At 39.2% G+C, this 26,655-nt stretch overlaps 2 protein-coding genes across 5 annotated transcripts in view; one reads left to right on the top strand and one right to left on the bottom strand.

The window, feature by feature from the left end:
* fancm (FA complementation group M) overlaps nucleotides 1-25,184 on the bottom strand; it is a 30,157-nt gene extending 4,973 nt beyond the window's left edge. For 2 of the 3 annotated variants that reach the window (XM_035532734.1, XM_035532736.1), the window contains exons 1-17: nucleotides 23,924-25,184; nucleotides 23,321-23,493; nucleotides 23,129-23,206; nucleotides 22,402-22,560; nucleotides 10,344-10,475; nucleotides 10,023-10,155; nucleotides 9,831-9,923; nucleotides 9,635-9,727; nucleotides 9,208-9,410; nucleotides 8,455-8,661; nucleotides 7,946-8,186; nucleotides 6,908-7,071; nucleotides 6,401-6,559; nucleotides 1,058-2,774; nucleotides 533-618; nucleotides 248-319; nucleotides 42-152 (exon numbers count right to left, since the gene is read on the bottom strand). In XM_035532734.1, coding sequence (XP_035388627.1) covers nucleotides 42-152; nucleotides 248-319; nucleotides 533-618; nucleotides 1,058-2,774; nucleotides 6,401-6,559; nucleotides 6,908-7,071; nucleotides 7,946-8,186; nucleotides 8,455-8,661; nucleotides 9,208-9,410; nucleotides 9,635-9,727; nucleotides 9,831-9,923; nucleotides 10,023-10,155; nucleotides 10,344-10,475; nucleotides 22,402-22,560; nucleotides 23,129-23,206; nucleotides 23,321-23,493; nucleotides 23,924-24,590 — 4,488 coding nt within the window. In that variant the 5' untranslated portion in view covers nucleotides 24,591-25,184. Of the gene's footprint in view, nucleotides 1-41; nucleotides 153-247; nucleotides 320-532; nucleotides 619-1,057; nucleotides 2,775-6,400; nucleotides 6,560-6,907; nucleotides 7,072-7,945; nucleotides 8,187-8,454; nucleotides 8,662-9,207; nucleotides 9,411-9,634; nucleotides 9,728-9,830; nucleotides 9,924-10,022; nucleotides 10,156-10,343; nucleotides 10,476-22,401; nucleotides 22,561-23,128; nucleotides 23,207-23,320; nucleotides 23,494-23,923 lie in introns of those variants that run through there. The other variant, XM_035532737.1, reaches the window with a different exon arrangement.
* Nucleotides 13,475-19,634, top strand: soul3 (heme-binding protein soul3). Of its 2 annotated transcripts, none has more exons than XM_026996742.2 (5): nucleotides 13,475-14,000; nucleotides 16,023-16,117; nucleotides 17,044-17,185; nucleotides 17,297-17,480; nucleotides 17,578-19,634. In XM_026996742.2, the coding sequence occupies exons 1-5, from the start codon at nucleotides 13,754-13,756 to the stop codon at nucleotides 17,747-17,749; spliced, it is 840 nt and encodes a 279-aa protein (XP_026852543.1). In that variant the 5' UTR covers nucleotides 13,475-13,753; the 3' UTR covers nucleotides 17,750-19,634. The 2 variants fall into 2 exon arrangements, with proteins under 2 accessions (XP_026852543.1, XP_035388631.1); XM_035532738.1 differs by having other exon boundaries at nucleotides 16,023-16,139; nucleotides 17,009-17,185.
* Nucleotides 25,185-26,655: the final 1,471 nt, after the last annotated feature.

Here is a 26,655-nt window from a genome sequence, read left to right as displayed (position 1 = left end):
AATTCTAAAATGCACCATGTTGACATGCTATGTGTCTTTACCTTGGATTTGTTCAGACGATTTGAGCGTTTACAAGGCCGAGGCACATTTGGTTGACAAAAGGAGACTTTCTGAAAGTCATCGTCTGATGCTGCTCCCCCATCACTTTCTGACTAGAAAATAAAGTCAACATCAGTGGAAAGTGTTAATAGAATGCAGTAATCACAAGCAGGCTCAGGTGCTTTTTCACAGAAATTCAAATACATACCATATTTAATCGAGCGACCCGCCTTCTAGGCACTTGGACAGGAGAGTCCACATCACTGAAGATTTTTGATTGCTAAAATAAATGCAATATCCATAATAACGCAATTATTCAGCTGGTCATAAACCATGACCATAAACTGTAATTCAAAGGAATATTCCAGTGATTTTCAAGGAAATCATCAACTCATAGCACATTTATAAGGGAATTGTTGTTGAGCAAGTCACACACAACCTCACACATAACCTCGTTTCTAAACCATTCGAACTGTTTTTTGGCAAGCCTCACCTCTGGAGAGGCCAGAGGATTGACCTTTTCTGGATGTCCTCGTCTCTTCATCACTATTTCCTCCTCACTGTCACTTTTCCGTGGCTCTGGGGAAGTAGAGTATGGAGAACAACGGAAAGATGAACACGTTCCACAATAAAAACACTACTAGTTTCTGCATGCCACCAAAAGACCTTTCAGCTATTAATCAGTCCATATGACTTGTAAAGAGGTTAAGTGGCTGTATTATTTGGCTTTGTTGTTGGCTCAGTTTCTTTTGTCAGATATTGTGTCAGGGGACAAATGCCAAATTTTCAGAATGTTCACATAGTGTAAATATATTCTTTATAGTCTTTATGAAGGTTATTAGTCAAAAGACAAAGCTACTGCCTCAAAAACAAGTTTTAAATATTTTCATGAATGGCCTAAAACTGACTTTTTACACAGTACTGCACATGAAAGTAGTTCTTACGGACAGTACATATTTTACCAAAAGATATGCATTTAGCTTTATGTTGTAAATTTGAAACAGGAAACAGGACCCACCTGAAACAGAGTCTCGATGAGTAGTCTTCTCTGTCTGAAGCAGAGACCTCCGAAATGATCTGTTGACTATTCCATGTGTCTCTGCTCGAAAACTCCAGCCTTCAGAGGGGATATCTATAGTTGTGCATATTGGAGAGGCAAGTGTAGAGCTTGGTGCGAGAGCATTTGGCCTTGTTACCATATTCCTTCCCTCAGTGACTATAGGTGATAGGTTGGTCTTGTTCATGAGGGATGGTAGTGTTATTGTATCCATTGAGCACACCCTAGGAGTTGAAACCTGTCCAAGAGTGCTGTTGCTGGTAGATTCACTGGGTTTCGCCACAATTGGTGAAGTGAATGTCTTCTCTCTCTTAGCCAGCGCCCCCGTGGATGGCCCAGGGGCACATTCTGCATTGTCCTCCTCATCAGACTCAAATGAAAACCCAAGGTCAAAGTTCACAGAGAAAATGTCCTGAGAATAATTGAAAGCCTCAGAACTGTGCTCAGATACCTTTTTCTGTGCTAATATTAGAGGGCAAGGAGTCCTGTCACTCTTGAGAGACCCTGGAGCATTAAAACTATTTGAAGCTATATGTGCTATATCAGGTTTGATCTGCTCTTCCTGCTCAATATCCTGTCTGCTTATATGCATTACATTGGCTTTGTTTGGAGTTGCAATATCTGGTAAGGATATCTGAAGGAAAGCCTCATCATCCCCAAACAAGTCAACGCTCTCATTTAAGCTAGTGAGCTCCAGGTGCTTTTTAGGCAGCAATGGTAGAGCAGGCTTCTTATCTGCCTCCATATTATCCAGATCATCACCAAAAACCTCTTCCCAGCTAGGGCTATTGGCTATAATGGCTGGAGCAGAAGAAAGTATGTTACCAGGCAACAGTGCAGGTTGAAGAATTCCTGGAGTGTCAAGTGATTCAGAAAGGTCTCCTGCCACATTACCATCCATAGAGTCATCATTCACAGGATTCTCATCTCCTTCAAGGCAGAAATTGACATCAAATTGATCAATCCCTTCTTTTGGAGCGCTGCAGAAATCTGTTGAGTCATTAGGTTCATTGCTGTTTAATGAGTCATTTATGTCAAAGCACTTTGGTGGAGATCTGGACAGGAAGGACTTGACACGGGACAGAATAATTTTTAAGATTGTATTGGATTGTTTGAGAGGGTATAGTTTAGGGCATTTTATGACATCCCATTTAGGAAGATAAAACATTTCCTCAGCAGCAGAGCAGTCTGGCTGTAGACTACAAGGATCAGGATTTATTTCAAAAAATGGATCTTGTGCATCTCCAAGACAAGTATGTAGCTGTTCTTCTTGTATTGTTGGTTTAACCTCTGAAAACTCACTTATATCAGTTAACATGGCCTTATCAACATTCATATCGGTCTCAGGGCTGTGAAAGTTGCACTGAAATACACTGAAATCTTCTTGGCCTTTACTGACACAACGATCAGTCTCAGAGGAAAGGATGTCTTTAATTAAAGTACAAGATGAAGTCTCAGCAGTGTTTCTTGAATGTTCCTCTTGACATGCTGCATCGATCACATTTAGCATCGTTGTTGAGATTGGGAGGGTGATATCTCGACCAGCAAATGTGGTTTTAGATCTTTTCTGTTGAGCTTTTCCACTTGTTGGTTTTGCCATTCTGCCATCCTCCTTGCAACCAACAACATCCTCCTTATGCAGATATGCCTCAAGCTCTGACTCATATCTGCAGGTACCCTGCAGGATGAGAAAACACAGATTAAAGCACAAATTCAATAAGGTAACATAAAAGATGTCTTGTTTTGATTTGTACACATTTGATATACATTTTTGATATTACATTTAAGAAGAAGCAATTATGATGCATCACAATTTCAAGTTGAGTCTTTAGTATACATTCATTAGAACTATAATATGGCCACCCCCTTCACCCGCACTATTTAATAACAATACAACATATGTTAAAACGGTCATATTATATGGCACCTATTCCTCATGGAATAAATAGCTTCATGGCTGACAATTGAGTAACTTGAGACACTAAATCAAATGTAATTAATGCATTTATCTGTTGGTTAAAGCAAATTATGCATCATTGTTCTAAAAGCTGTTACTGAAATGCTCATTTTGGTACACATAACAAATGATAGCAAAACAAGGATTCAATAAAACATGCCATGTTTTGAGAAGGAATTAGGTCACCCCCAGATCATGAATACTGGCCTTTTGTGGTAATATTATCCTCCTTCTGCTTAGAAAAACAAACAGAGCCATGGGGGGGATAACACAGAAATCCAGTAGAAGAGGACTTCATCCCATTCCATAAGGCCACTGCAGCCCCAGATGAGACGTATATGTTTTAGAAAAGGGCACAAGGCTAATCGGGGTGGTCTTGGTTTCACCAACTTTGCCCCTCCTCACTTCATTTCTCCAAAAGTCATTCATGCACAACTAGGTCACTTGGGACTGGCCTACTTACAGAACCCACACTTACATAATTGTTCTGAGAAGCATTATATAAGCCTGGGAAGAGTCTGTCTGACCTTTCTGTTGTTGGTGATGGTGGTGGTGGGACAATCAGAGGAGAAACAGAAAATAGAGAATGAAGGATGTACAGGGGAAAAAAGATTACATACAAAACATAAGGATCTGACCCTGTCCCACTTTCCCAAGGGTTTCTTTTAGTTTTGTCTAGCCACCTAGTCGCACCCAATGTTCCCTTTTCACATAATCCTCAAAATGGCAAGAAGAGATGAGATTTAAGCCTTTGGAAGCAACAGGGATATATCTATCCAGCTACCCCATCTACTCTAGTTAACGCAGATATAGCTCACCCACCCTATATCCACCAGAGTAGCCAAGACTCCCACATCTATACTGAAGTAGCTACTTGGATTAAACATAATGTAATAAAGCATGGACTGTTTATTAGCTGGGCCACCCAAAGAGGAAGGGTTCTCTCTTGACTCTTGGTCCTGCCAAGGTTTCTTCCTTAATTCCAACCAGAGGGGTTATCCACACCATTGTTGTTTCTGGCTTGTTCATTAGAGAACTGGATCCATATATTTGTAAAGCTGCTTTGTGACAACTTCTGTTATAAAATGTACTATATAAATCATTTTGTCTTGACTTGAGAGAGAATGAGAGTTAACTATAGACACTTTGTTTAATCTAATAGGGCACCTCTAGGTGAATGAGCCTAGGTCACAACATTAGCATAAATGCAGAGAAAATGAGTGCTGCAGTTAAAAGGAAAAGAAATGTTTTGATAGGAGCAGGGTTTACAAATGTATGCAGAAAGAAACTATGTGAAAAAAGAGTAAAGGTTACAGATACTAAAAAAAAAAAGAAAGAAAGATGCAAGCTGATGTCTCAAATCTCTTAAATAGTGAAGTGACCTCATGTCCTTAGATGGTTGGGCAAATAGTAACAATTATTTTAATTGTTTTAATTATTTTAACTCAGTTTAGTTTACTTGGATAGCATGTATATTAGTTTGGTTGTAATTCTCAAAACAATTCCATTTGAGTTTATAGGATTACAGACAAAGTTCCCCTGTAATAGAATTAAAGTTAAATACATTAAAATCACATTTAAATGTATAAAAATGAAAGAAAGAAAATAAACCTCATTAATAGCTTTGGTTTCTACTTCTGTGTTCAAGGCACACTCTTAGCACAGCACTTTAGACAAAGACTAAACTTTTTCATGACTTATGTTTATCAGTGCTCTTGACCAAGATCTAAAAAAAGAGAAATCCATGAATCCAAGCTTTTTTTATAGTCACAAGATTAATCTGTATTTATAGAGATCCTCTGCAAACTTGGTGATCAGTCAGAAACTGAAAACCTATAAGAGAGTATTGCTTTGAATTACAGTTAAACGATGACAATGGGACACCCTTGTGCTCATCACTGCTGCATAAAAGGTATTAGATGGACAATGTGGTTGGGTGAGAAGATGAATCAACTCCTCCTCCTACTTATTCATCTATTTTGTGCTTAGTGTAATAGTGCAAGACCCCTCATGACATTTAATGATTTTGGGCTACCAAAATAAAAAAAGCAAGATTATGTGAGCTATTTTTTCTTATTCTCTTCCTTCTCAAAACCATTAAACAAAGAACAGATGATGGCTAATATCTGATGGAGAACATGGCGAAATTACCTAATGGGATAATCTCAGTGTTTTGAAAACACTTTGCTTGCTGGCCCTCTAATGTGCTTCTCATTAAGAACTAAAGAAACATATATGATATGCTTAGCATGTGTATGCATATCTGTGTTTTAAAAGACAATATGCAGTTGTTTTATGCATGACTGATAGGGATAATAGAAAGACGGAAAGCTTTTTTATTTTAAAGAAAGCATCTAAACAGCTGAATGTTTGAGTTCTAGACTTTCTATTGTCCCAGTCATTTGATTTGTATATGTAACAAACAGTTACATTCAAGAAAGAATGAAAGAAAGGACATTTACCTTTTAGTGACAAACTGTGTATAATTACTTTAGACTTTCAGGCAAATGGACCAAACCATGGTCTGTATGTGTGTGTGCTTCCTTGTTTCTTTGACCATTAAGAGATGGACATCCATTTCTGCCTTACAAGTCACTTTGGTACAGCAAACTTAATTAAGACAAACTCTTTCAAGAAAAGCCCACTGGGACACTGTGCTGTCTCAGTGGATGGCTGCTCCTCAAGCCCCTGCTCCATTCTGGTAATTACCTGCTCTTGTGAGGGCCGAAGACCAAGAGCATAAAGCCATGCAGTGGTCGCCAATTTCTTTGTTATTTCTTCATAGAAATCTTTTGTGTGAAATGCACTGCATTATTGAGCAATCTACAGCTGAATCTATTTAGCAATCTGCAACTGGATCCTGAACAGTTTTAGATAAAACAAGCCCCTGGGGCCATGTTTAAGATCTGGCTTCCTGTGGGGCCATTGCCTAGGGGCACAGATGGTCCTGTTTTTGTCAAGACCTGAAGGATTAGAGCGCTTCTCTCCATAAGTACTTAAGATACAACATGTGCTATCCCATCAAGGCTATCTCTAGGGATGAACAGCTGATGCAGGGGTTGGCTTCACGTATTCCAGGGAAGACATGTGTTGGGATATAGCATCTTAGAGTTGATGGTTTTTTTTTGTTGGTTTGTTTTTTTTTAATTATTGTTATTAACAACTCATCAAATAATCCAGGATGTTCCATTATACTTTACAAAATAACCTGAATATTAATCTTTTTTCAGGTCAGATCAGGACTTTTTCATTTAATTTTTTTTCTTTTTGGTTACTTGGATTGGTATGTCTGCGGTCCACCCTGTCCATCTCTTCTCAGTTTGTTGGCCTTATACGCTCTGTCTCACCTCTTCTTCCTGTTTCATCCTGTCTATGAGCTCCATGATTGCAGTGAAATGAAGGCAGCGGACAGAGTGCTCAACTCTGTGTGTGGGAAGAGGCTGATTCTGCCAGTGCCTCCATTCCCAGAGGGACAGTGGCCTCACTAAGCTCTGCGCACAGGCATCCTAGAAAAACAATACCAGACACATACACACGCACGCACGCACACATGCATGAAGGACACTTCACGGACCACCAAAACCAAATAACTTTTATTAATATGCTGCTGAGCATTTTTGGCACTATGAAGGGAATTAACGACTAAAGAGCTATGCATGACAAGCCTGCGTGAGGCATGTACAGGTGTGCTAATCTACTGCCTATTCTACAAACAGTACAATGACTTATAGAAGCAAGATTCAAAGACGCTTTTCATTGCTACACATTTCAAGGTGCATCCAATGCATGTTTGGAAACCATCTTGCAGTTTTGCTCAAAACACGTAGCTCTTGTGGTAAACAATGTGAGTTTACCTGTGGTTGGGAGTCTGTGCCTAGCGACAGGAATGATGTCTGTCTGAACGTAGGCTGGGGCTCACATTCACGCAGCTTCATACTGGAGGCCCACACAGCCTGTTCAGCAGGACTGAGAAAGCCATCCCCCTTCAAACACTCCTGTGATCCACCCGCTGCAGAGACTGCAACCAACAGCAAGTAGACATTATATCCTTACATTCACACAATGCAGCATTTGTCTGATTTGACAAAGTGAGTGGGTTTGCTCAGGAAAATAAACAAATGAATGAAAACTTAGGTCAGTATATACATGGCACAGAAAATAAATCTGCTTCTACAAACAAAATTTCTTTTTAAAATCTCACGCCTTCAAATTCCCTTGACGTCACACTAACATTATCATTAACTGGACATGGAATTCAACTGAGTGCATCTCTGCATGACTGAAATAAGCATGTGTGTACTCTTGACAAGGACAAGGCATGACATCACAATCACCCCTTTGCTTTGCAGTTGGATCCCCAAGTCCTTGTGGGTGGTACAAACTGCTGAAAACTGAAATATACATTGCGCACTACTATACATGGTATATAACTACACATGCTATACTACAATGCGTTTTTTTTTTAACTAGATCAAGTGTATGAAGCAAATGCAAATGGGACCCATTACTAAGGAAAACTACAGTGTTAGTATTTAGTAGCTTAAAATGATTTTCAGGTATTTCTTTTATAAAAGCTTTGTTTTAGAGTTCAGGCAGCACAAAAAAAATTTACCTCCAATAGAATTCCACAGTATATAATTTTTGCATAATTCTACAACTAAGCATTTGAAAATTCACCAGAAGCCATTTAAAACTACTTTAAATGTTTGTTGAGGTTTATTTACAGAATAGTCCTTGTAGTGAATTGCAAAATTTTAGTAAATGAAATTAAAAAATACATCACCAAATAATGAAAAACGCATAACAGATAATCAAGAAAAACCAACCTCTCAGGGAGGATAAGAACATACATGCATTATTATGTCGCCAGAGACATGTGAGCTGTGTCTTACCTTGGCCGTGGGGGAGGAGCAAGGGCACTCGTCCTGTGGGGAGCAACCTGCGACCCTTGACGGAGTGCCTGCTGCTGTCTTTGGGCTCAAAGTGGCCGCAGGTGATGTGCATCTTGTGCACAGCGGGGGTCACTCCGACAGGCAGCATGCGGGGGCTGTGGGGGAACAGGTGGAAGCTGTGCTTGTTCCCCATGATGCATTTATTGACACTGCGCCTGTTACTCTGGCTCTGGTTATATGTCTGCGGGAGCAGAGGTGGTCATCATGAATAAAATGTCAGATACCAGAATTGCCTCAAGAGAAAAAAGAGTCAGAGCTGTTCTAACACACAAAAAAATAATAAAATAAAAAACTACCAACAAAAAAAATCAAAACTAACTCTACAAACAGAAATTGGGCTCTATATGAAAGTCCTGCTTTTCCTGAGATCCCATAAAACCATGAGAAGCAAAAGAGCATAAAGCGATGCAGATGGGTGAGTGGTGGGAGAAAGCCCAGGCTTGGCTCACCCGTTCTTCTCTTCCTTCAGCCAGTATGATCACAATTCGACCCTGCCGGCGGCGGCCCGTGCGCCCCATGCGCTGCACCAGGCGGATGGGACTCTTCTGAGCATCAAAGCAGACAATGAGGTCTACCTCGCCGATGTCCAGACCTTCCTCGCCCACACAAGTGGAGACGAGTGTGTTAAACCCTCCATCCCGGAACTTCCGCACCACCTGTGGGGACACACGCATATGCAAGTGTTCATGAACAAAACCCAAATGAGGACCTACATTCTTAAACTCGGTTTTTGACCTGTAAATTAGTTGAAATGTATTCACAGTAATGTAAATGTATTCATAGAACCTTTTAAATTAGTTAAAATCAACAGCATTTTTACAGACAGCTTGTCCTTACATCAAAAACAGAAGCCACTGCTTCTGAAATGATATCTTATATGACTTGAAATAACTGCCCACTGGTATTGCCAAGATGGCTGCTGAGTGAACAGCTTTGCCTATAAGGACTTAGAGGGAGCACACACAAACAAACAGTACATAAACACAGAGGAGCACATGTCCAAGCATATGGGTGAGCTGCCTGTGTTGGATAACAAAAGATAAAGAGCTTGGTCATTCATTTTTTATAAATGAATTTTTCCTGCTTTAATGCACAGCAATTTAGCAGGATTTGGCGGTACTTGTATTACATTGCAAAAGAATCTTGAAATACAATGAATATGAATGCAGTGACATGGTGGTAGTGACGGCTTGTGTTTCTACCTCAAGCTGCTCCTTCTGAGTGAAGCCCCGGAGGCCTTTGCCACCTGAAGCCTGCCCCATGAACGTCATCACTTTGATGAGGGGTTGGTGACGGTTCAGCATCTCCGCAATCTCCTGAACACTCTCCCGGAACGAAGAGAAGATCATCACACGAGTGCTTACTCCCCCTGATGCATCCCCTGAGGATGAGTCCTGACCACAATCTAAACCAATCAAAGTGCAGTTTAAGTGGAGTACTGGAGAGGATTCCCACAAGGACATCATCCTCATTAGCAATTTCATTTCAAGCTACTGATTATAAATTGCTGTAGGTCAAGACATGCATGTACTATGTTTATCCTTTAAAGTTGTGGGTGCCAGAGGAGATATGACATTGAATGAATTGTCCTAGTAAGTCTTGAAACGGAAAGGATAACAAAACACACACCTGAGTTCTTAGACCAGGTCCTGAAGTGATGAAGTACTACTTCATCCAACTTCTGAAGTTTGGGGTGGCTGTAAAAGAATCGTTCCTCAGGCCCTGAAAATAGAACTGACACAATCAGCTCTTTGTGGTGCTAACAACTGAGAAAAAAAGCAAAGTCATTAGAAGAGCTAATGAGTTGATGAATAAAATAAACAACCTCCAGCAGATGTGTGAAACATTGCTTCCATCTCCCTGTAAAGGTCCATGAAAACAGGGCTTCGCTGAAGCTCATGTCTGGCCCGAGAGTACTCTGAGAATACATATAGGAATGTCAGTCCCAACTTTATAGTGTCTTTGAATGTTCACAACTAAAAAGGAATCAAAACTATGGGCCATCACCCAATTCTACCTTTGGTGCCCAACATGATGTTTTGTGTGAAGAGAAAGAGAGATCTAAGACCCATCTGCTGTAGTAGTTCAAAGCCATGGTACAAGCTAATACACAGAGCAAAATCCCCCTCCAGCACTCCATGCTGGGTCCTCTGTCACCAAAGAAACAAAATAACTTTCAATTTTACATGCAAACGCATACTGCAACAGAGTAGTCATATTACATGGAGCCATGTAGTTAAACCTCATTTTCAGCATTTCAACATTAAACAGGTAAATATGTTCAATTTGTTTTTACGGCTTCTAAAAAGCGAACTCTGCTGCCAGCAGTGTGCCATACCATGATGTGAGGTGGCGGGTTGCGTCTGAACTGCTCTCGAGCCATAATAAGTTGGTACTTGGTGATAGTGGCAAGGTCACGATGATAAAGGACCCTCATCTGGGTCAGACGGGATGTGAATTTCTCCAGAACCTTTGGAGCAAAAAAGGGGAAAAAAGAGCTGTAGAAACGGTCAGAAGATTTCCTAGAACTATAACATGATTTGAAATGGACAACATGTCTTGTTTGTTTAGCATGCCCCAGATACAGACAGACAGAAAAGACAGAGCACAGAGAGAACATGTCCTTCACTTTCATCTTTCATGTGCATCTTTTTATCCTCAAAGGAGGTCATTTTGGATCCAGAGCTAAGAGACTGGACAGTATGATTTGATCAATGGCCATTGTGATCTGTGCCTCTTAAAATGCCAGACAAAATGGTGAAAGGAGTCATTAAAATAATGGGTGCTATTTTATTGGCTTTAAAGCAAAAAGAAAATTAACTTAATACAGTCAATTTAGCAATACCAAAAAATATACCACCAATATTTGATTGATATTTGAACAAAATGTCAGTGATGATATATTTGGAGATCACTGTCAAATTTCCAAATGATTCAGAACATTTACAAAGTAGTAAGCCATGTTTTAGACTATAGATAACTTAAGGATCAAAACAGGTCTCTACACCACAAAAGAAGTCAATCCAGGCTAATTTTCAATTATCTAATTGCTGGCTGCTATTTTCTGTCATCTTCTGCAAGATCTACATGAACACATTTATTCAAGAAGTAATTGCTTAGAGTGACTGCAGGAACACAATTTAATAATAGGTCTTGATACTGTCAACAAGTTTATTTGCAGTATCTTAACACCATGACTCTGACTTGATGCAAGAGTTCAAAGATCTCTGAGCTATTACGGTTCAAACAATGCATGGATCAAGTGCCACAAATTTGTTAAATGAAACACACAAGGTGAATGGGTTTGATATTATGACCAATTCTTGGGCACAAATCCACCCCCTAAAACTCATCCAATGTTATCAAGCACAGGGACCAGAAAAAAGGGTGGGTCAGCTGGACCAAAACAGGTGGTTATTATAAGAACACATTCAATATTCCCCTCGAGAGTTTGTGCCCAGTGTCAGTGAGATCACGGAGCAGCTTTGGTTTTGTCCAGCATGACTCCCCACTTTTTTGTTGGATTACAACGATGTCCAGTCTGCATATCCTAATTCAAATCATCACAATGAGCATTTAAGACACTTGTGCAAGAGCTCACCATGTTATTGATTCATACCGAGACTAAGCATTATCCTGAATTGGTTCATGGAAAGTCTACTTAAATTAATTTTAGAAAAAGATAAAAAATGTAAGCATCTTCCTATAAGCTTGTATGATGGTAGCTAGGTAACACAGGCCACAAGATATTTTATGTGCAATATCAGTTGAAGACTGTAGCAATTAGCAACACATTTACTTTCAAAAGGATGCATTTTTTATTTTCCATAAAAGTTGTTTTGCAAGTGTATTAAAGACCAAAACCACCTATAAACCTCCACTTCATGCTCAGGAAAACAGCAATTTACATAAACTGTCAGTATTTACACCAAACCAACAAAAGTAAAAGACCATTAGACACTTGTCACACACAAGTGAACCAGAGCATGTACACCTACATCCGCAGGAATTAGATACACACAAGGCTCATAGATGCATGGCACCCAGATTCTCACACTCGCACACATGGATCGCGCAAACCGTCTATTAACTTCTGCAGGCCCATCAGTGGCTCGCATGTAATGATGCAGGATGCTTCTACCAGACTAATAGCCCAAACCAGTTTCACCATGCTCTGTTTGCCACTTATGAAGATATGCATTCTAAATTAATTACTATTAGACAAACAGACTGGTATGAGATAGACATAATCATATTATTGTAGTTCTGTCATGGTTGGCCCCTTCCTAGCATCACACCTCTCCATGTTAACCCCGTCTTGAGTCTTTGTTTTGCTTTGCTTCCTTGTTGTTTGCCACTCGTTATTCCCTTTCTATATATTGACAATATGCATACTACTGATCTTAATCCGATTAGAGTGAGAGCAAGAGAAAGAGTGTGTGTGCGCGCATGCGTGGAGTAGCTTGTTAGGTCACATGGAGAAGCTTCTTACATAACAACCCCCCTCCCACCAGTAGCACATGTTGGACGAGGATCACAGCATGACGGCAGGGAGCTCAGTCTACACAAAACCTATTGACACCCATTCACCTACTCCTGTCCTTCAGTCCAGCCCTCTCTTCTCTGCCCTTGAATTCATTCTGTCCTTGTTCCACAACACCAGCGTCACTGATCATACTCTCCCTTGAACTCACAATGAGTATTTACATCAGTATGAGAATGAGAAATTCTAATTATCCCTGTGACTTGCATGTCTGGGAAGCTCCCAAGGCACATCCAATGCAATGGAAATCTGCAGGAAAAGCCAGTTTGCAGCAGGATTTGTAGAGAGAAATTCACAAAGACAAACAAATGTATAAAGCAAAAAATGTAGCAATAAACCCAGTTGAATAAGAGTAGCAGTTTTGTCTGTTACCTTGAATTTAAGAATTCTGTAAACAAGGGGCAATATTGTATGTCCCTAATTCATTATAAGATTATATTTGCCCATAGCAGACTCTTTACTATAGTGCAATAATTACACCAAGCAGAAGTCTGTACTATTCTGTATAAAAAGGCTCACACCAAGTATTTCTGACATTTCTAATACAATGCCCCGCAGCGTCTGAGCGACTCGCATGAATAGCTGGTTATCAATCTAAAGCGGAATTCTTCCTAACTAAAATCGGTTAAATCCCATGTTGTGAACCAGCTTCACATTTTACTCAGTTATTAAAACAAGCTTTGTAATACTGGTATTCAAACGTTTACACTTGGTTTTATCTTCTCGAACAATCCCGATTCTCCTTGTACCTTTACAATCCATCTTAAAACACTAAGATTAAAATGTCCACGCACAGCGCGTTGGTGCTCAGAGCGGTACCTTTCCCCTTAAATGCCATGGGTGGAACTTGTGCTGTCATGTGGTAGTGCAGGTGCCCTTATAAATGTCAGCATCAAGCCAAGTACAGCTACGCAGCAAATCTGGGTTCGGGAGATTAGAATCTAGATATAAAGTGAACCCGTTGTGAGAACACTTCAAGTTCGTTTTTTTCTAGCTCTCTGTTGAAAAGGTTTTTTTAGTGTTAATAGGACAAAACTTTGTGCCAATCAGTAGACTTGTAGAATAAACCGTAAAGCTACCGTTTTAATTTGGCTTATGAAACTACAAACTACCGCATCGAGTGGAACTCCTTCCTTTAGTAACCAGTCGTTTGGTGCAGCATACAATTTTAAACGCACTCTAACGTTTTATATCGCTTAATTAATATGGACCGCGGGGGTTGTAGTTTAAGTGGCGGGGGTGGGGGTGAACGTCAGGCTAGTGAGAGACAGGAGACAGGATCCCAGTCTGGGATGATCACCCTCGAAGAACTAGAGTCTCTCTCAGAAGACCAGATCTTAGACTCGGGCAATGGTAGTTTAGAGGAGGGAGAGATAGTGGAAGGAGAACAAGACAGATTGCTTCACTACTGGCAGGACATCGCCAGAGGACATCGAGTGGAGGTGCCAAGAGGTAAAAAGAAAATACAAATATACTTTTTTTTTTTCTTTGTAGTTGGTTATTTGGTTTTCTTAGCCTGATTTTTAAAAAGCATCACCTAGCATATATATATTTTCCCATGCTGGTTTCCCAGTAACATGCTGGATGTTGAGAAACACTAGCTTGGAAAACATATAACGAAAGTCGGCAAAGTGACAGACTGCCGTTGACTTAGCAACATCTACTTTGTCGAGCTACTTAGTTTAGCTCGATATCGGAGAAATATATTTCCAGCTGCCTATGAAAAAGTTTGATATGGCCACACGGAGAAGCTAAGCCTGTTTGAATAACTGACAGCTCGAAAATTCATTAGAAAAAGCGCTGTTCAAAAAAAAACTATCCATCGAGCGTCAACAATACAGCAACTCAGATGACGCAAACGTAATCTAATATCATTCACAGTGTTGCATCAACAAAGTAAATGCACTTGATATTAATTTCGTATTCTTGTAAAAATACTTGTACACGCACTAACGAGATACACAGTTGTTGCTTGTCAAATGTGGAACAGCAAGTCAAAAAGAATGCGTGTCTGCCCAAGTTACTATTATCATATACATCGTCGGAAGAGAGAAGAATATTTACATGATAATAGGGTCCAAGTAGGTCTGTGAACAAAAGGAATACTGAGGCAAAACCTCTGACAAATACTACCTGAACTTGGGAGTGGTATACCTTTAAAATCGAGTCATGTGACAGGACTGGTTAAACCAGATGGGCGTCTCTTCAGGCTCCTCCAGGCCTATGATCTGCAAACAGATTCGCACCACCCTTCATCCTGGGCTCAAGTGTGAAGATAGGTTGGGGTGACCTCCTTTTAATGCTACGGAATGCAGCCAGGGGTGCAGTGTAACACAAGAGTGATACACACCAGGCCTGCCTGCACCACCGATGTTCCAACTTTACCAAAGATCAGGGCCACTTACAACCAGACAAGAGTTGCATATGTCTACACCTGCATCTGATCTAATACAATATTGGTCACATATTTTAAAAGGAGAGAGCAAATAGTTTTACAGGTTCATGGTGTGCTTACAAATTTCTAAACCTTCATCCTGGGCTCAACCACACTGGATGTTTGTTGTATAATGTACATCACATCGTAGGGTGTATTTTGGCAAATTACTAGATCCTACCTTTGAATCAAGCTCTTCCTTATAAAGCAAACAGTAGTGCAAGACAGTAAGTTCCATACAGTGCCCAAAGAGATAGAGCTTTTGCAGACATCTGTATCAAAAATGTTCCTATGGTTAACACAAGAAACACCAATCATTAAGCACTTATTATTCACAGATAGCCATTTTCCAGCTCCAAAAGTAAAATTATGGCTATTGGAAGCATTTAACCAGCAAGGCAACACCTTATACCAATGCACAGGTTTAAGCAGTGTCTAAGGGATTAGCAGGCCACCTTGCTCCAACCAAATGACCATATGCGCTCTAAATCCTGTCCTGAAATACTCTGGGGAACAGTGCACAACAATAAATTGCTTTTGTTTGGAAATCAGTCAAAAATAAGTTTGTTCCAGATCCATGAGTACTAGCAAAGATCCATTGGTAATATGAATACAAGTTTTCCTTCCTCCGTTAACTGTACTTGCCATAACAATAAATAAATCAACTCGTGATGTGACTGCCTCCATCACAGACAAGATTAGTTTTCCATATAGCTACTTTGAAATAACTCTCTCTCTAAAATGTGAGGTTCCTCTATTCTGTTTTCATCAAATAACCAAGATGGAGTGCAACAGAGTCAAGTTTAAGTATTTAATACAATACAGCTCTGAAACAAACTGCCATTTCAGTTAAGACATTAACTCTTGCCAACGCTACTTTTCAACAAGACGTTTTACAGTGTTCTAACAGCAGCCAAATTCACCATGTGTATGTATGATCTGACATGCTGCAAACACCTGCTGAAATACATTGAAAATGGCACACATGTACATAACCACGTTTGTGGTTCAGAGACCTCTTTCTCATTTTGCCTTCACAGACATGGCAGAACCTATTCAACAGCTAACGACCAATAATAATGGCACACACAACCGGGAGACTGTTCCATTTACGCTCATTTCCCGTAAAGAAAAGGTACGCATCCATCAATGCAAATGTAAGTGGTTGATGGGAATTTTTTTGCAGTCTACTGTTAATTAAAAATAGACATTTCTCCTTTAGCCAAATTATTGTTCTGAGAGGATTGGATGTTTATTTTATTATTGATGAAATGTCTAAATCAGTAACCATTTCAAAATCTGGCAATTCTATCATAAGAACCAAGCAGGATGAGAAAATGCTTTCAGACACGTCAGCTTATAACAGAGTTATAGTGTTTCAATAGCAGGATTTATTCTGTTTAAAAGAAATGCCCACTTTCTACCCCCCAAAAATCAAGACCATTTCAAGAATAAACATTCAATTCTATTTATTTGGTGGCAGTCAAAAACACCATTATGAAAAGCAATCCTGTTCGAGGTAAAAATCTGTAATTGGAATGCATACTTATAATCGTTTGAGTTTGTTGTATGGTGTGATATACACTATTCTCCCATCATGCGGTGTAAATCATAAAGAGAGGAGTTACCCAGTTAGAGTTATCAACATGACAACTTACAACAGTACCCTATTAAGTTTTTGAGAAGTCAGTAAGTATTTGTTCAACATAAATAGGTTAATTCAACCAGCTACTAAATAACTTAATCTGGCATACATCTCAAATAAAAAGAAACATCTTAGTTTTGTCTATAAAAAGTAATTAATCTTATGTCATTATGTACAGACCATCACACAACAGAATGTTAATATAAAGCACATTTCTCACCAACACTGAGGAATTAGTTAGTTAAACACAAGTGAATGCTCACAAAGATGGAAACCATGCACCATTTATATTCATTTAAGACATTAAATGGTAGATTTATAATTACACTTTACAAAAGACATTTACATGTTTCTCTAATATTTCTAATTGCAATATTTGAGCAATGACAGGTCTGGGGGGGGCGGTTGGCTTGCAGTGTGGGGACGTGCTTTATGAGAAGCGCAACTACAAGAAGGCATACTGGGCCTGCATCACTGTGAAGGAGGAGACTTATGAACAAAGCATCTGCTATGGGTTCATGAGGATCATGAGATACATCTGCCAGCAGAATTCACTAGGTGAACCACATCCATAGCACAGAACAGATTTCTGATGACACCCCTCATTTGTCTTCAACATATTCCAGTCCTCTGAAGCAATGGGTTCTGGTTTGGTGTCATGTGTTGAAGGTAGTTACCTGGGGATGACTTTACCCATCGTGACAGTGCTCCGCACAAATGAAATGCATACAACACTGTCTGGAGCGGTCACGGTAGCTTACTACCTGCCCTCACAACACCAAGCGCAACCACCACAGCCCTATGACACAGGGGTAGTCATCGAGCAGTGGCCAGCTACTATTGTCTACACCAGGTAAGCCTCATAGTACATTATAATCTGGCCACCACTACCATATGCTAGTACAAGCTTACCACTTTGAGCTCAGCAAAATGATATTTTCTAATCCCAGAGCCTTCACTGGTGCCACAAACGAGACGATCATCTTAAATGAGATCAACATACTGGCAGAGTTGCTGGATTCTCCAGAGCTCTATGTCACTGACTCCTTCATTGTGGCTAGCTACACAAACCCTGCAGCTGCCAATCGAGAGAATGAGATGTGGTTCTTCAAGAGGCCTTGAGGTTGTCCTACAGAAACACACCAGTCCCTGAACCTTCAGTGCCCTTCTTCAGCACCCAGCACTCTGCTATTCTCATGACCTCAACGTCAGTAGGCACTTTATTATTTTCATTATGTAAAATGACAGGGTGAGTAAAACCCAGAAAAAGGAAATCTCTTACTTTCCTGATGAAAACCAGTCAATCAGTATAAAAGATAAAATTATCTTAAGAATTGGAATTCACAGGGCTCTTAAAATAACCACCCAAGACCACAGAAAGGGCCTGTATACTTTATGAATGCTTACATTTTTCCATGTAGAAATCTAGAGGGAATGTACATTTAATAGTGAAGCTACAAGGACAGGGCAAACAATTTCTCTTTCTTTCTCTCTCTCTCTCTCTCTTTCACACATTTCACACACACTCTCACTCATGTGCATATATTCATATGCACACACACCCCCACACACAACCCTGCACAGAAAAACAGACGGATTTCTTCAGTTCGGTAGGAAAAAAACAGGAAATGCATCACTGTGAACCAAATGCTGTCTGACAATCAAACATGCTACTTGTGCATCTTTCCCTATGGAGTGTTCTTCAAAGTCTTACTCACTGAACACTAACATGCCTCTCATTTCTTTTTTGCATTGCTTTGAGTCAGTGTTAGTAAGAGTGCATTTACTTCAAGCCATTAAAGACCATTTCTGTCACAGAGAAAACCAGTGTAATAGAGAACACATTACACTGTACCACACCAAAAGACAAGATACAGCTGTAGTTTGATTTGTGGTTGTTTCAGAAATAGTTTTCATTTTAACTCTAAGTATTTTTTAAATCAAGGATAAATAGGTTATAAGAAGTCAATAAGTTATACAACATGCATATTTGGGCTTGCCAAACCATCAAAAGACTCCCAGAATCAATGTAGAACACTTTTAAATGTTAATAGAAAGCCTGAATTGGAATACATATACACTAACAAACATTCAATTTTACACCTGGAGTTGAGAACCAACAGTCACAAAACTAATGCTAAACATGAAATTAAACATTATTTTTGATTGAAAGAAAGCTATCTTTTTAAATGTTTACCAATTGCTTTTATTGTTTTGGATTATTTCTGAATTCTTAACATATATACACAATTGGAATTCTACAAAGGATGTCAAATATCCTCTGCCAAACCGTTAGAGCTTCACATAGGGCCCAGCCCACTCACTTCATACAAGAAACCACAACATCACAAGCTCTTCACAGTGGTCATCAGGTAGGCACCTCCCTTCATCTGTGTTTCATGAAGTTAAGCCCATGACACCTCCAGAAGGCTGAATAGTGAGGTCTGGTGAGCCAGCCACACTCCCCTCCAAACTCTTAACAAAAGTTGCCCCAGTTTAAACCTAAACCCAAACTGGACTCCGTGGTCACTAAGGCTGTACCGATCCCCACTGGCACCGTTAATGCATGGGCAGTGCTACCAGTTCCATCTGGATATACCGCATAACACAATGACAAAAATAGTAAGAATTATATGAAGAAAAATATAGTCTGCCAAGCAGCAACACAAGTGAAATGTTATCACTTATACTGTGTATGACTTATATGAGTATGAGTATGAGTTATACTGTGTATGAGTATGAGTTATACTGTGTATGAGTATGAGTTATACTGTGTATGACTATGTATGTGACAAATAAACCAAACTTGAACTTTTGCACCATGGCTACATGGTAAAGTTCTGCTCATTAGGGATCATCCATTTTTAATTAGTTTTTTGTCTGCTTTGTTTGTGTTTATCTTTTTCAGTGTTTTGTAGAAGTGTAATGTAAAGTAATGTAAAGTATAAAAGTGCAAAGACAAGACATAAGCTACTGTGAATTACTTCAGTGCTTTCCTAATTTTTATTCCTTTTAAAAATAAATAAAACTGCACTGATTTTGCACCTTGTGTGTTTTTGGGTTTGGGTGTGCATGGAACACATTATTTATCAAGAAAATGTACTTCTTCATAACTAGATATACACTGGTTTGCTATCAGTGTATATCTAGTTATGAAGAAATAAAACACTGGACTGACTAATGTGTAGAAAATTTGTTCCTTAAGCCATTGGACATTTTCTATTCCTGAACTTTTAAATAGGACCACAGCATCTACAGACACCACCACAAACAGGCAATGACAAGTAGAAAAATAGAAACAGAGCTACTCAATTAAAGAGGCAGAGGCTTGGAGTCCCTGGGACTCCTAAAGAGGGGTTAATCCTTAGAGGATCTCTGTAGAGGGGGTTATTCCTGAAAGTATCCTGAATAAGTTCCCTCTCATTCAAGGACCATGGCCTACCCCTTGGTGGGTATGTGGGCATATTTAAGGGAGTACACATTTACAGACACTTACATGTTTTGATATTCAGTTCTGTGGGTCCTTAAGAGTAAAGGCCTGTGTTAAACCATCACCAGTTCACAGGTGTAGAAGTTTCAGAGAGACACAGGCTGCAGCCCCAAAATCTATTTTTGTCTGGTAATAACTAAAGAAAACTAATGCTAGCATGTATATCTAATACATTATCCAATAGCTGTATACCTGTCTCTGAAAAACATCAGTAATAAAGACTCACAGGGATGGCCTAGGGATTTTTATATTAATCTCCACCTGGTGAGGTGGTAACCAAAAACTATAGGCTTAGCTGGTGCATTAACATTTTTTAAACCCTACACTATGCATGTACTCAAGTGCTACTGGCTACAGTCTAAGCACCACGTGACCAGCATGGATGCTGTTGTGTTGCTCAAGACAACTTGTTAGAACCATTAAGTCAACAACCAACATGCCTGGTAAAACAGTTTCCTAATTTTAAAATAGTTTCTTGATTTGACAAGTTGCATCAGGTTGATGTTCAGGGTAGACAGATACTAAAGAAAATTAGGCTTGGCCTGATTTTTCTCTTTTTGCAGCATGGGTTCCTGTTTTCTGCCTGAATGGGACGTGAACGCATCATGGCAGTGTCTGCAGCTCTGCAGGGTGGTAAGTGACGGTGAGGAAGCAAGCCTGCCCCTATTGAGCACAAGAGCACCTGCAACAGACTGCTTCCATTGCTGACTCCATTAGGAGACCGCAGTAAAGCGGTGGGCACGCTGACCCCTTTACAGAGACTACGGTCATCTTATGTGAACCTCTCTACAGCTCATCACAAGACGGCAGCAGAACTAGGACATGAATTTTAAAAAATAATAATTAAAAAAATAAATAAAAATATTGTACAAGCTTATGTACATTTCAGTGTAAGATCCAGAGCTGAGATTTCTAGATTTGGCTAAGTTTATAGTACAAACCTATTATTAATTATTATTATTATTATTAGTAGTAGTATTATTATTATTATTATCATTAATGTTATTTATACTGCAGACAGCTATCCAAAAGAAGGAGAGTGACATACTATGGCCAACCACAAAGCTTCACAGCGCCAATCATCCTTACAACCTTAAACAAGACAAATTACACCTTCTTTATATGCGCCATTCTGAAGGCTGAGCCTTAAAACATGAAATGTCAGATAAACTAACTTAAAATTATTATTTTATTGTAGACTTCACTAGATAAAAACCATATGTAAACATGCTATATTAGTTCTATTTACACAATGCGTTTTAAAATTATGGAGTCATGGTGAGTCTCATCATAGTCCACTGAATTCAACATAGCAAGAAATACCATGTGCCTCCAAATTGTTGAAACAGTCTAAATTGTTGCATTATACATCGCTACTCATGGACAATATTAAGGTTAACAAAAAGAGGACAACTGTAGCCTACTGAAAGACATTTTGGTATACACACACACACACACACACACACACACACACACACACAAACACACGTCTGTATCCATTTTAAAATCTGTTTAAAAAATACTTTTTGAGAATGTCAGATGACCTAAACTGTAACTTAATGTGCCAACATGTCACTGACCTTAATTTTTAACAATGTAAAACATTTTCTACATATTCAACCACTATATGTATTGACAATTTAGACTCTTTATACTTTTTAATTCTTTACCATGTGAATGTATTTTTCAGATTTCAGATATATTCCAACCAGATGTGCCCAACCCTAGTATCTCTACAAAACATCAATATACATGTCCTCTTTAAAATATATTTGCAAAAATGCAAGTGAAAAAGTCATAGTATTTAATATATAATTTACCTAAAACAAGACACTTGAAATTAATGTAGTGAATATATGCATATCTAAAGTCGTTCCAGAAATACACATGCTCTGAAACTGTATTAGCCTGCCTCTGCCTCCCAGCTGAATGCAGTCTCTGTTGGTAAGTTCTAATTCTAATAAACCATTCAAACACTAAAGATGTGCTCCATGAAAAAGATCAAACACAGTTTTATGAGTCAGTTCAATACCATGTACATACATTTCATGTGTTTAGTCAGGCTTCAGAAAATTCCCAAAAGCTTCACAGAGTAGAGTATTGGCTGAGCACACACAGTCGGACATATATTACAGTTGAACATGCACCTTCAGTTAGTTGCAGAACTTCCAGAGGTTCATGGTATTAAAATATAAGGCCATTACAGTGGGCCACAGCCCAGCTAGCTATTCTTTCCATTTGCTATCAATAAACAGGTAGAGCACTCAGAGGTCACATGTCCTACCTGAAGGTAACGAGTGTGGTATCCCATGAGTGACTCTCCTAGGGGGACAACAATCTTTTCCAAACTGCGTTGGTGGGAGTGGGCTTGAATGTCTGGGCTCTCCTCCGACCGCAGCTCTATGTGCGAGATCAGCAGATTGGTGATGACTTGCTGCACAGCCTACACAGAAACACACAGGCATCAGGCACTCATGTTGATCACATACAGCAAACCAGTGCAAATGCTGCACTAGCTCAACTGGAAACCTTAAAAAAATTCCACAATAAGATTAATGAAATAATTCAGGCATTATTTGTTTATATATACATGTATGCATATCTAGAACAAATACCCATTTATCGTGTTTATTCACATTATTATTCAAATGAGGTTATTAACAAAAATACCTCAATAAATCAAGCGAGCTCAGACTTAATGTTTACAAAAAAGTGAAATTATTAGGTTAAGGCCAATGTATGCTTGCACAGGGTAACCACTTTTTAACTAGGTTTTTTAGGTCATTGATACACATGTACTTACACACTACATATATTAGGTACATTTTGTAGTTACAGGCTACCACTTTATTGGTCAATTTTAAATGTTGGCAACTTACTTGTTCCTTCCTATTAAGTAAGTAAACAAGAATTACTGAATTATGTAGTAATACTACACAGTAGCGATATACTGTTACTGTTATTGACCTTGAGAGCCTCATTTTAAAAGGAGAGACATTAACGATACACACCTTCATGTCTCCACCCGGTGTAGCACTGAGCGCCAGGACACGAAATTGTTTTGTCTGGTTCCATAATTCCCGGACCACCTAAAGGACAAGGTTGAGCACATAATTTAAAGTAGTAACAGATGGCCTTTCATACACATGAAAACGACACTTCCAAAGACTCAAAGCAAGCGAAAGAAAAGCATCACTAAGCACCTGACAATACGCATGATTCCCAGATGCCTTATGCGCCTCATCAATAACCACACACTTGACCTCAGGAGCTGGACATGTATTTCGCAAAAGGTCATTCACCATCACCTGCGGGGTAAGAAAGAACACCCGCCTGGTCCTCCACAGCTCTCTCCGCTGTGGTGCTGCAGTGCCACCTAAAGGATCAAAGCAGAATGGGGATAGTTGTAACCACCAGACAAATAATAATACTGACAATTTAACAAATACAAGTGAGCAAGGCTTCAACATTGTAGTAAAAGAGAAATGGACTATTGCAGTTTCAACTTTGTACTGTAAACACTTTAATATAAGGGCCTTCTGTTTTGACATTTATATCTGTGCTGCTCCTAAACTATACAATATTTGAGTTACATTTGTACTCTGGTTCTGTTTGAAACATTTTCTAAGGTGCAATATGTCTGAACAAACTGTTGGTTTTGTTTTTTAGTAAGTTTTTACTTTTAGTAAACAGTATGAAAAGCAGTACATTACTCAATATGTCATACAGAATATGTGCTTAAATCAGTGGACCACAGCCTCATTGGACAAGGGATGGACACAATGACAAATAGGATTTCTGCATACCTGTCAACTCTGCCATGTGGTGCTGTGGTATCCCCATCACTTTGTAACATGCTTCAATCTGCTGGGCTACAAGCGGTTTAGTGGGGGCCATAAAGACTATTTTTCCTGAAGGATACCAACGGTAGAAGTTATACATGACAACAGAGGCTATGAACGTCTTCCCAAGGCCGGTGGGCAGGCATACCAGCGTATTTTGGAATAAACATTCTTCAGATATCTTCAGCTGATAGTCCCTGATAGGGAAGTTCGTAGGATAGATCCAAACCTTTCCTGAGGAGCTGTCATAGCCGGGAAGATCCGCGTAAGTTTCGGTAGAATCCCTTAGCCCTATGGCATCAGTTGTTAAATCACCACTTTGGCCGCAGTCTTCCAGAGACTTTTCCGCCTCATAAACAGCTACCAGTATCAAGTCATCATCCAGCTCCTGGTCGTCATTAGGTGACTGCCTCGACTGATTGGCTGCAGTTCCTTGACCAATCTCACGCCAAAGGGAGCCACGAGAAGATGCGGCGTTCTCATTTTGCCTTGTATTCTTTGCTTGTGAATCGTTCGTACTTCCTTTACGCCGACGCGGCGCCTTTTCCCTTACATCTTTATTAAGAATAGTTGTCTTGGGAATACTTGTGCCCCATGTTTGAAACAAGGTCCTTTGATTTGTATTGTTCATTTTATCATGAGAGTATGTAAAGAGGCCACGTTCTGTTCAGTGCAGTAAGCTCATCCTGTGAACTTAGTAGCTAGAATATCTTGGACACGCCATGACAGTTAATTGTGCTAGCTAGCTAATTTTATGTTAGCTGGGTTGATATTATAAATAGGCATTGCAATCAGAGGCCGGATACTGACTGTGCTGTTGGCTTTAACATATACTCGGCAGACTTCGGAGTTTGACATCGGTTTTTTTTTAAGTTAGCAGTCAGATCAAAGCCAGCAAACACTCATTTGCTAACTGATTACACGTTAGGTTGTAACATCTAGACTAACTCCAGATATTTTCTAGCCAACTATACTGACTCGCTGGCTGGCTAAATTACCCAGAGAGCTAACGCTAAGCTAGTAGAGAAAAACTGCAGACGTCCAATCCTGAACTCTTGTTTTACTTTAAAAAGAACATTCTAGCTCCTGTGCTGTACCAGACAACCACGAACACAGGATAACGTGCAGACAAACTACGGTAATGCTACCTACCTTCTTTGATAGCTCAGCCACTAACGGTTAACATTAGCCAACCTACAATGTTATCGAATGTAGCGTGCAAGTATGTAGGCAACCTCTTCCGAGTTAAATGAGGCAAGCGTCTTTGCGTTTATGAGCAATAACTCGCGCATGTATTGCGCAAGCACTTACTACCGCTTCATCTTTAACCAGAGTACATTGCAGTTACTCCATAGAATCTCTCACACACGTATGTGTATGTATATATCCATATATGTTAAAGACAACATTTTCTACAAGATCTGGCAAGAATCGTCCCATAGATAATTCCTTAACTCTAAACTTATGTTTGTCTAAGAATTTAAGTTAAGAAAAGTAAGTAGGGATTCTAAAATGGCACCCTTGTGTACAAACCTCTGATGGATTTGTTGAGAAACATTTTTTAAAACATTTTATTGAATTTGTACCCACAGAATTGATAAGATAGACTGATAACATTTTTTGGTATCGCTTCCTTAACAGTTGAAGAGCTCCAACTGTTTTTTTTCTTCCTTCTCCAAGTTCCATCCATCTCTGGAATATACCTGGAGTATTAGCATGAAGATGGATTTTTGATTGCAGACTTAGCCTAATTGAAACAATGTCCAGTATAAATACTATCATCCAATATAAAGCAACAAACTCTCACACTTATAGTAAAACTTTTTGCATTTTGGGGTGAAAATGAAGACATCCTCCAGAAAAGTATGGAAATGTGTGAATATTTTCTTGACTCTGGATTTCCTAGGGAAGTCATAGATGATGATTTTGCTTGTTTTACATGTTCAGAGAACTGACCCAAAAAATCTGCTGTCAAGGCAAGAATTCCTTTGGTTCTCACTCATCATCCTACAAATAAAAATGTGGCTAGTATAATACTTAAACAACTTCATAATTCTCCAGGATGATGCAGAAACCAACTTCTTTTTTAAGTATCCTCCACTAATCTACAGACAAGACAAAACCAAAGACATCCTTGTCAAGAATGAGATGACCATTTGGAAAATGACTGGTACTGTAGCCTGCAAACACTAGATGTGCTACATGTAAATGAATTAATGAAGCCACTAAAATATTTAGTACAAAATAATCAGTTGTTACCCCCCATTCCTTCTCACACATTACTGCAGGAGTTGTCTATTGTATTAGTCATGAAAGAATTAATCAACATTAAAATAACAAAGAGAAGGCTTGCTCATCGATTTGTTGAACACCTTCTGACCACCAGAATTAAGCATCTGTCATTTCTAGTTGCAAGGCATTCTAATGGTAATGGACATTGTATTAATGAGATTGTATTAATCTGTTTGCATTGCCAGTTGTTGCTATGGCAGCAATGAAGTTAGGAAACTCAAAGAAAAAAACAAACAAAAAAAACTGATCTAGTGTCAGAACTTTAAAACCCCATAGAATAAATGTCATGTTTTATACCTCTAAATGTTCTAATATAAACAAGGTCCACCTTCTAGAACTTCATAAGCATTTTGGTTGCACAGTAATGAAGGACCTCTGTTCAAAATGTCCCAAAATAATAAATC

Source organism: Electrophorus electricus, chromosome 13 (assembly GCF_013358815.1).
Source record: "Electrophorus electricus isolate fEleEle1 chromosome 13, fEleEle1.pri, whole genome shotgun sequence".
Taxonomy (NCBI): Eukaryota; Metazoa; Chordata; class Actinopteri; order Gymnotiformes; family Gymnotidae; genus Electrophorus; species Electrophorus electricus.
The sequence above is the reverse complement of the archived record's forward strand: the minus strand, read 5'-3'. Positions and strand labels throughout refer to the sequence as shown.

What these genes read in the sequence shown, in the direction of transcription:
- soul3 (XM_035532738.1), top strand. Translation starts at nt 13,754, where the DNA reads ATGGACCGCGGGGGTTGTAGTTTAAGTGGCGGGGGTGGGGGTGAACGT. An exon ending in ACGCATCCATCAATGCAAAT is followed by an intron (nt 16,140 to 17,008) that starts GTAAGTGGTTGA and finishes GCAATATTTGAG; the next exon opens with CAATGACAGGTCTGGGGGGG. An exon ending in CTGCCAGCAGAATTCACTAG is followed by an intron (nt 17,186 to 17,296) that starts GTGAACCACATC and finishes CATGTGTTGAAG; the next exon opens with GTAGTTACCTGGGGATGACT.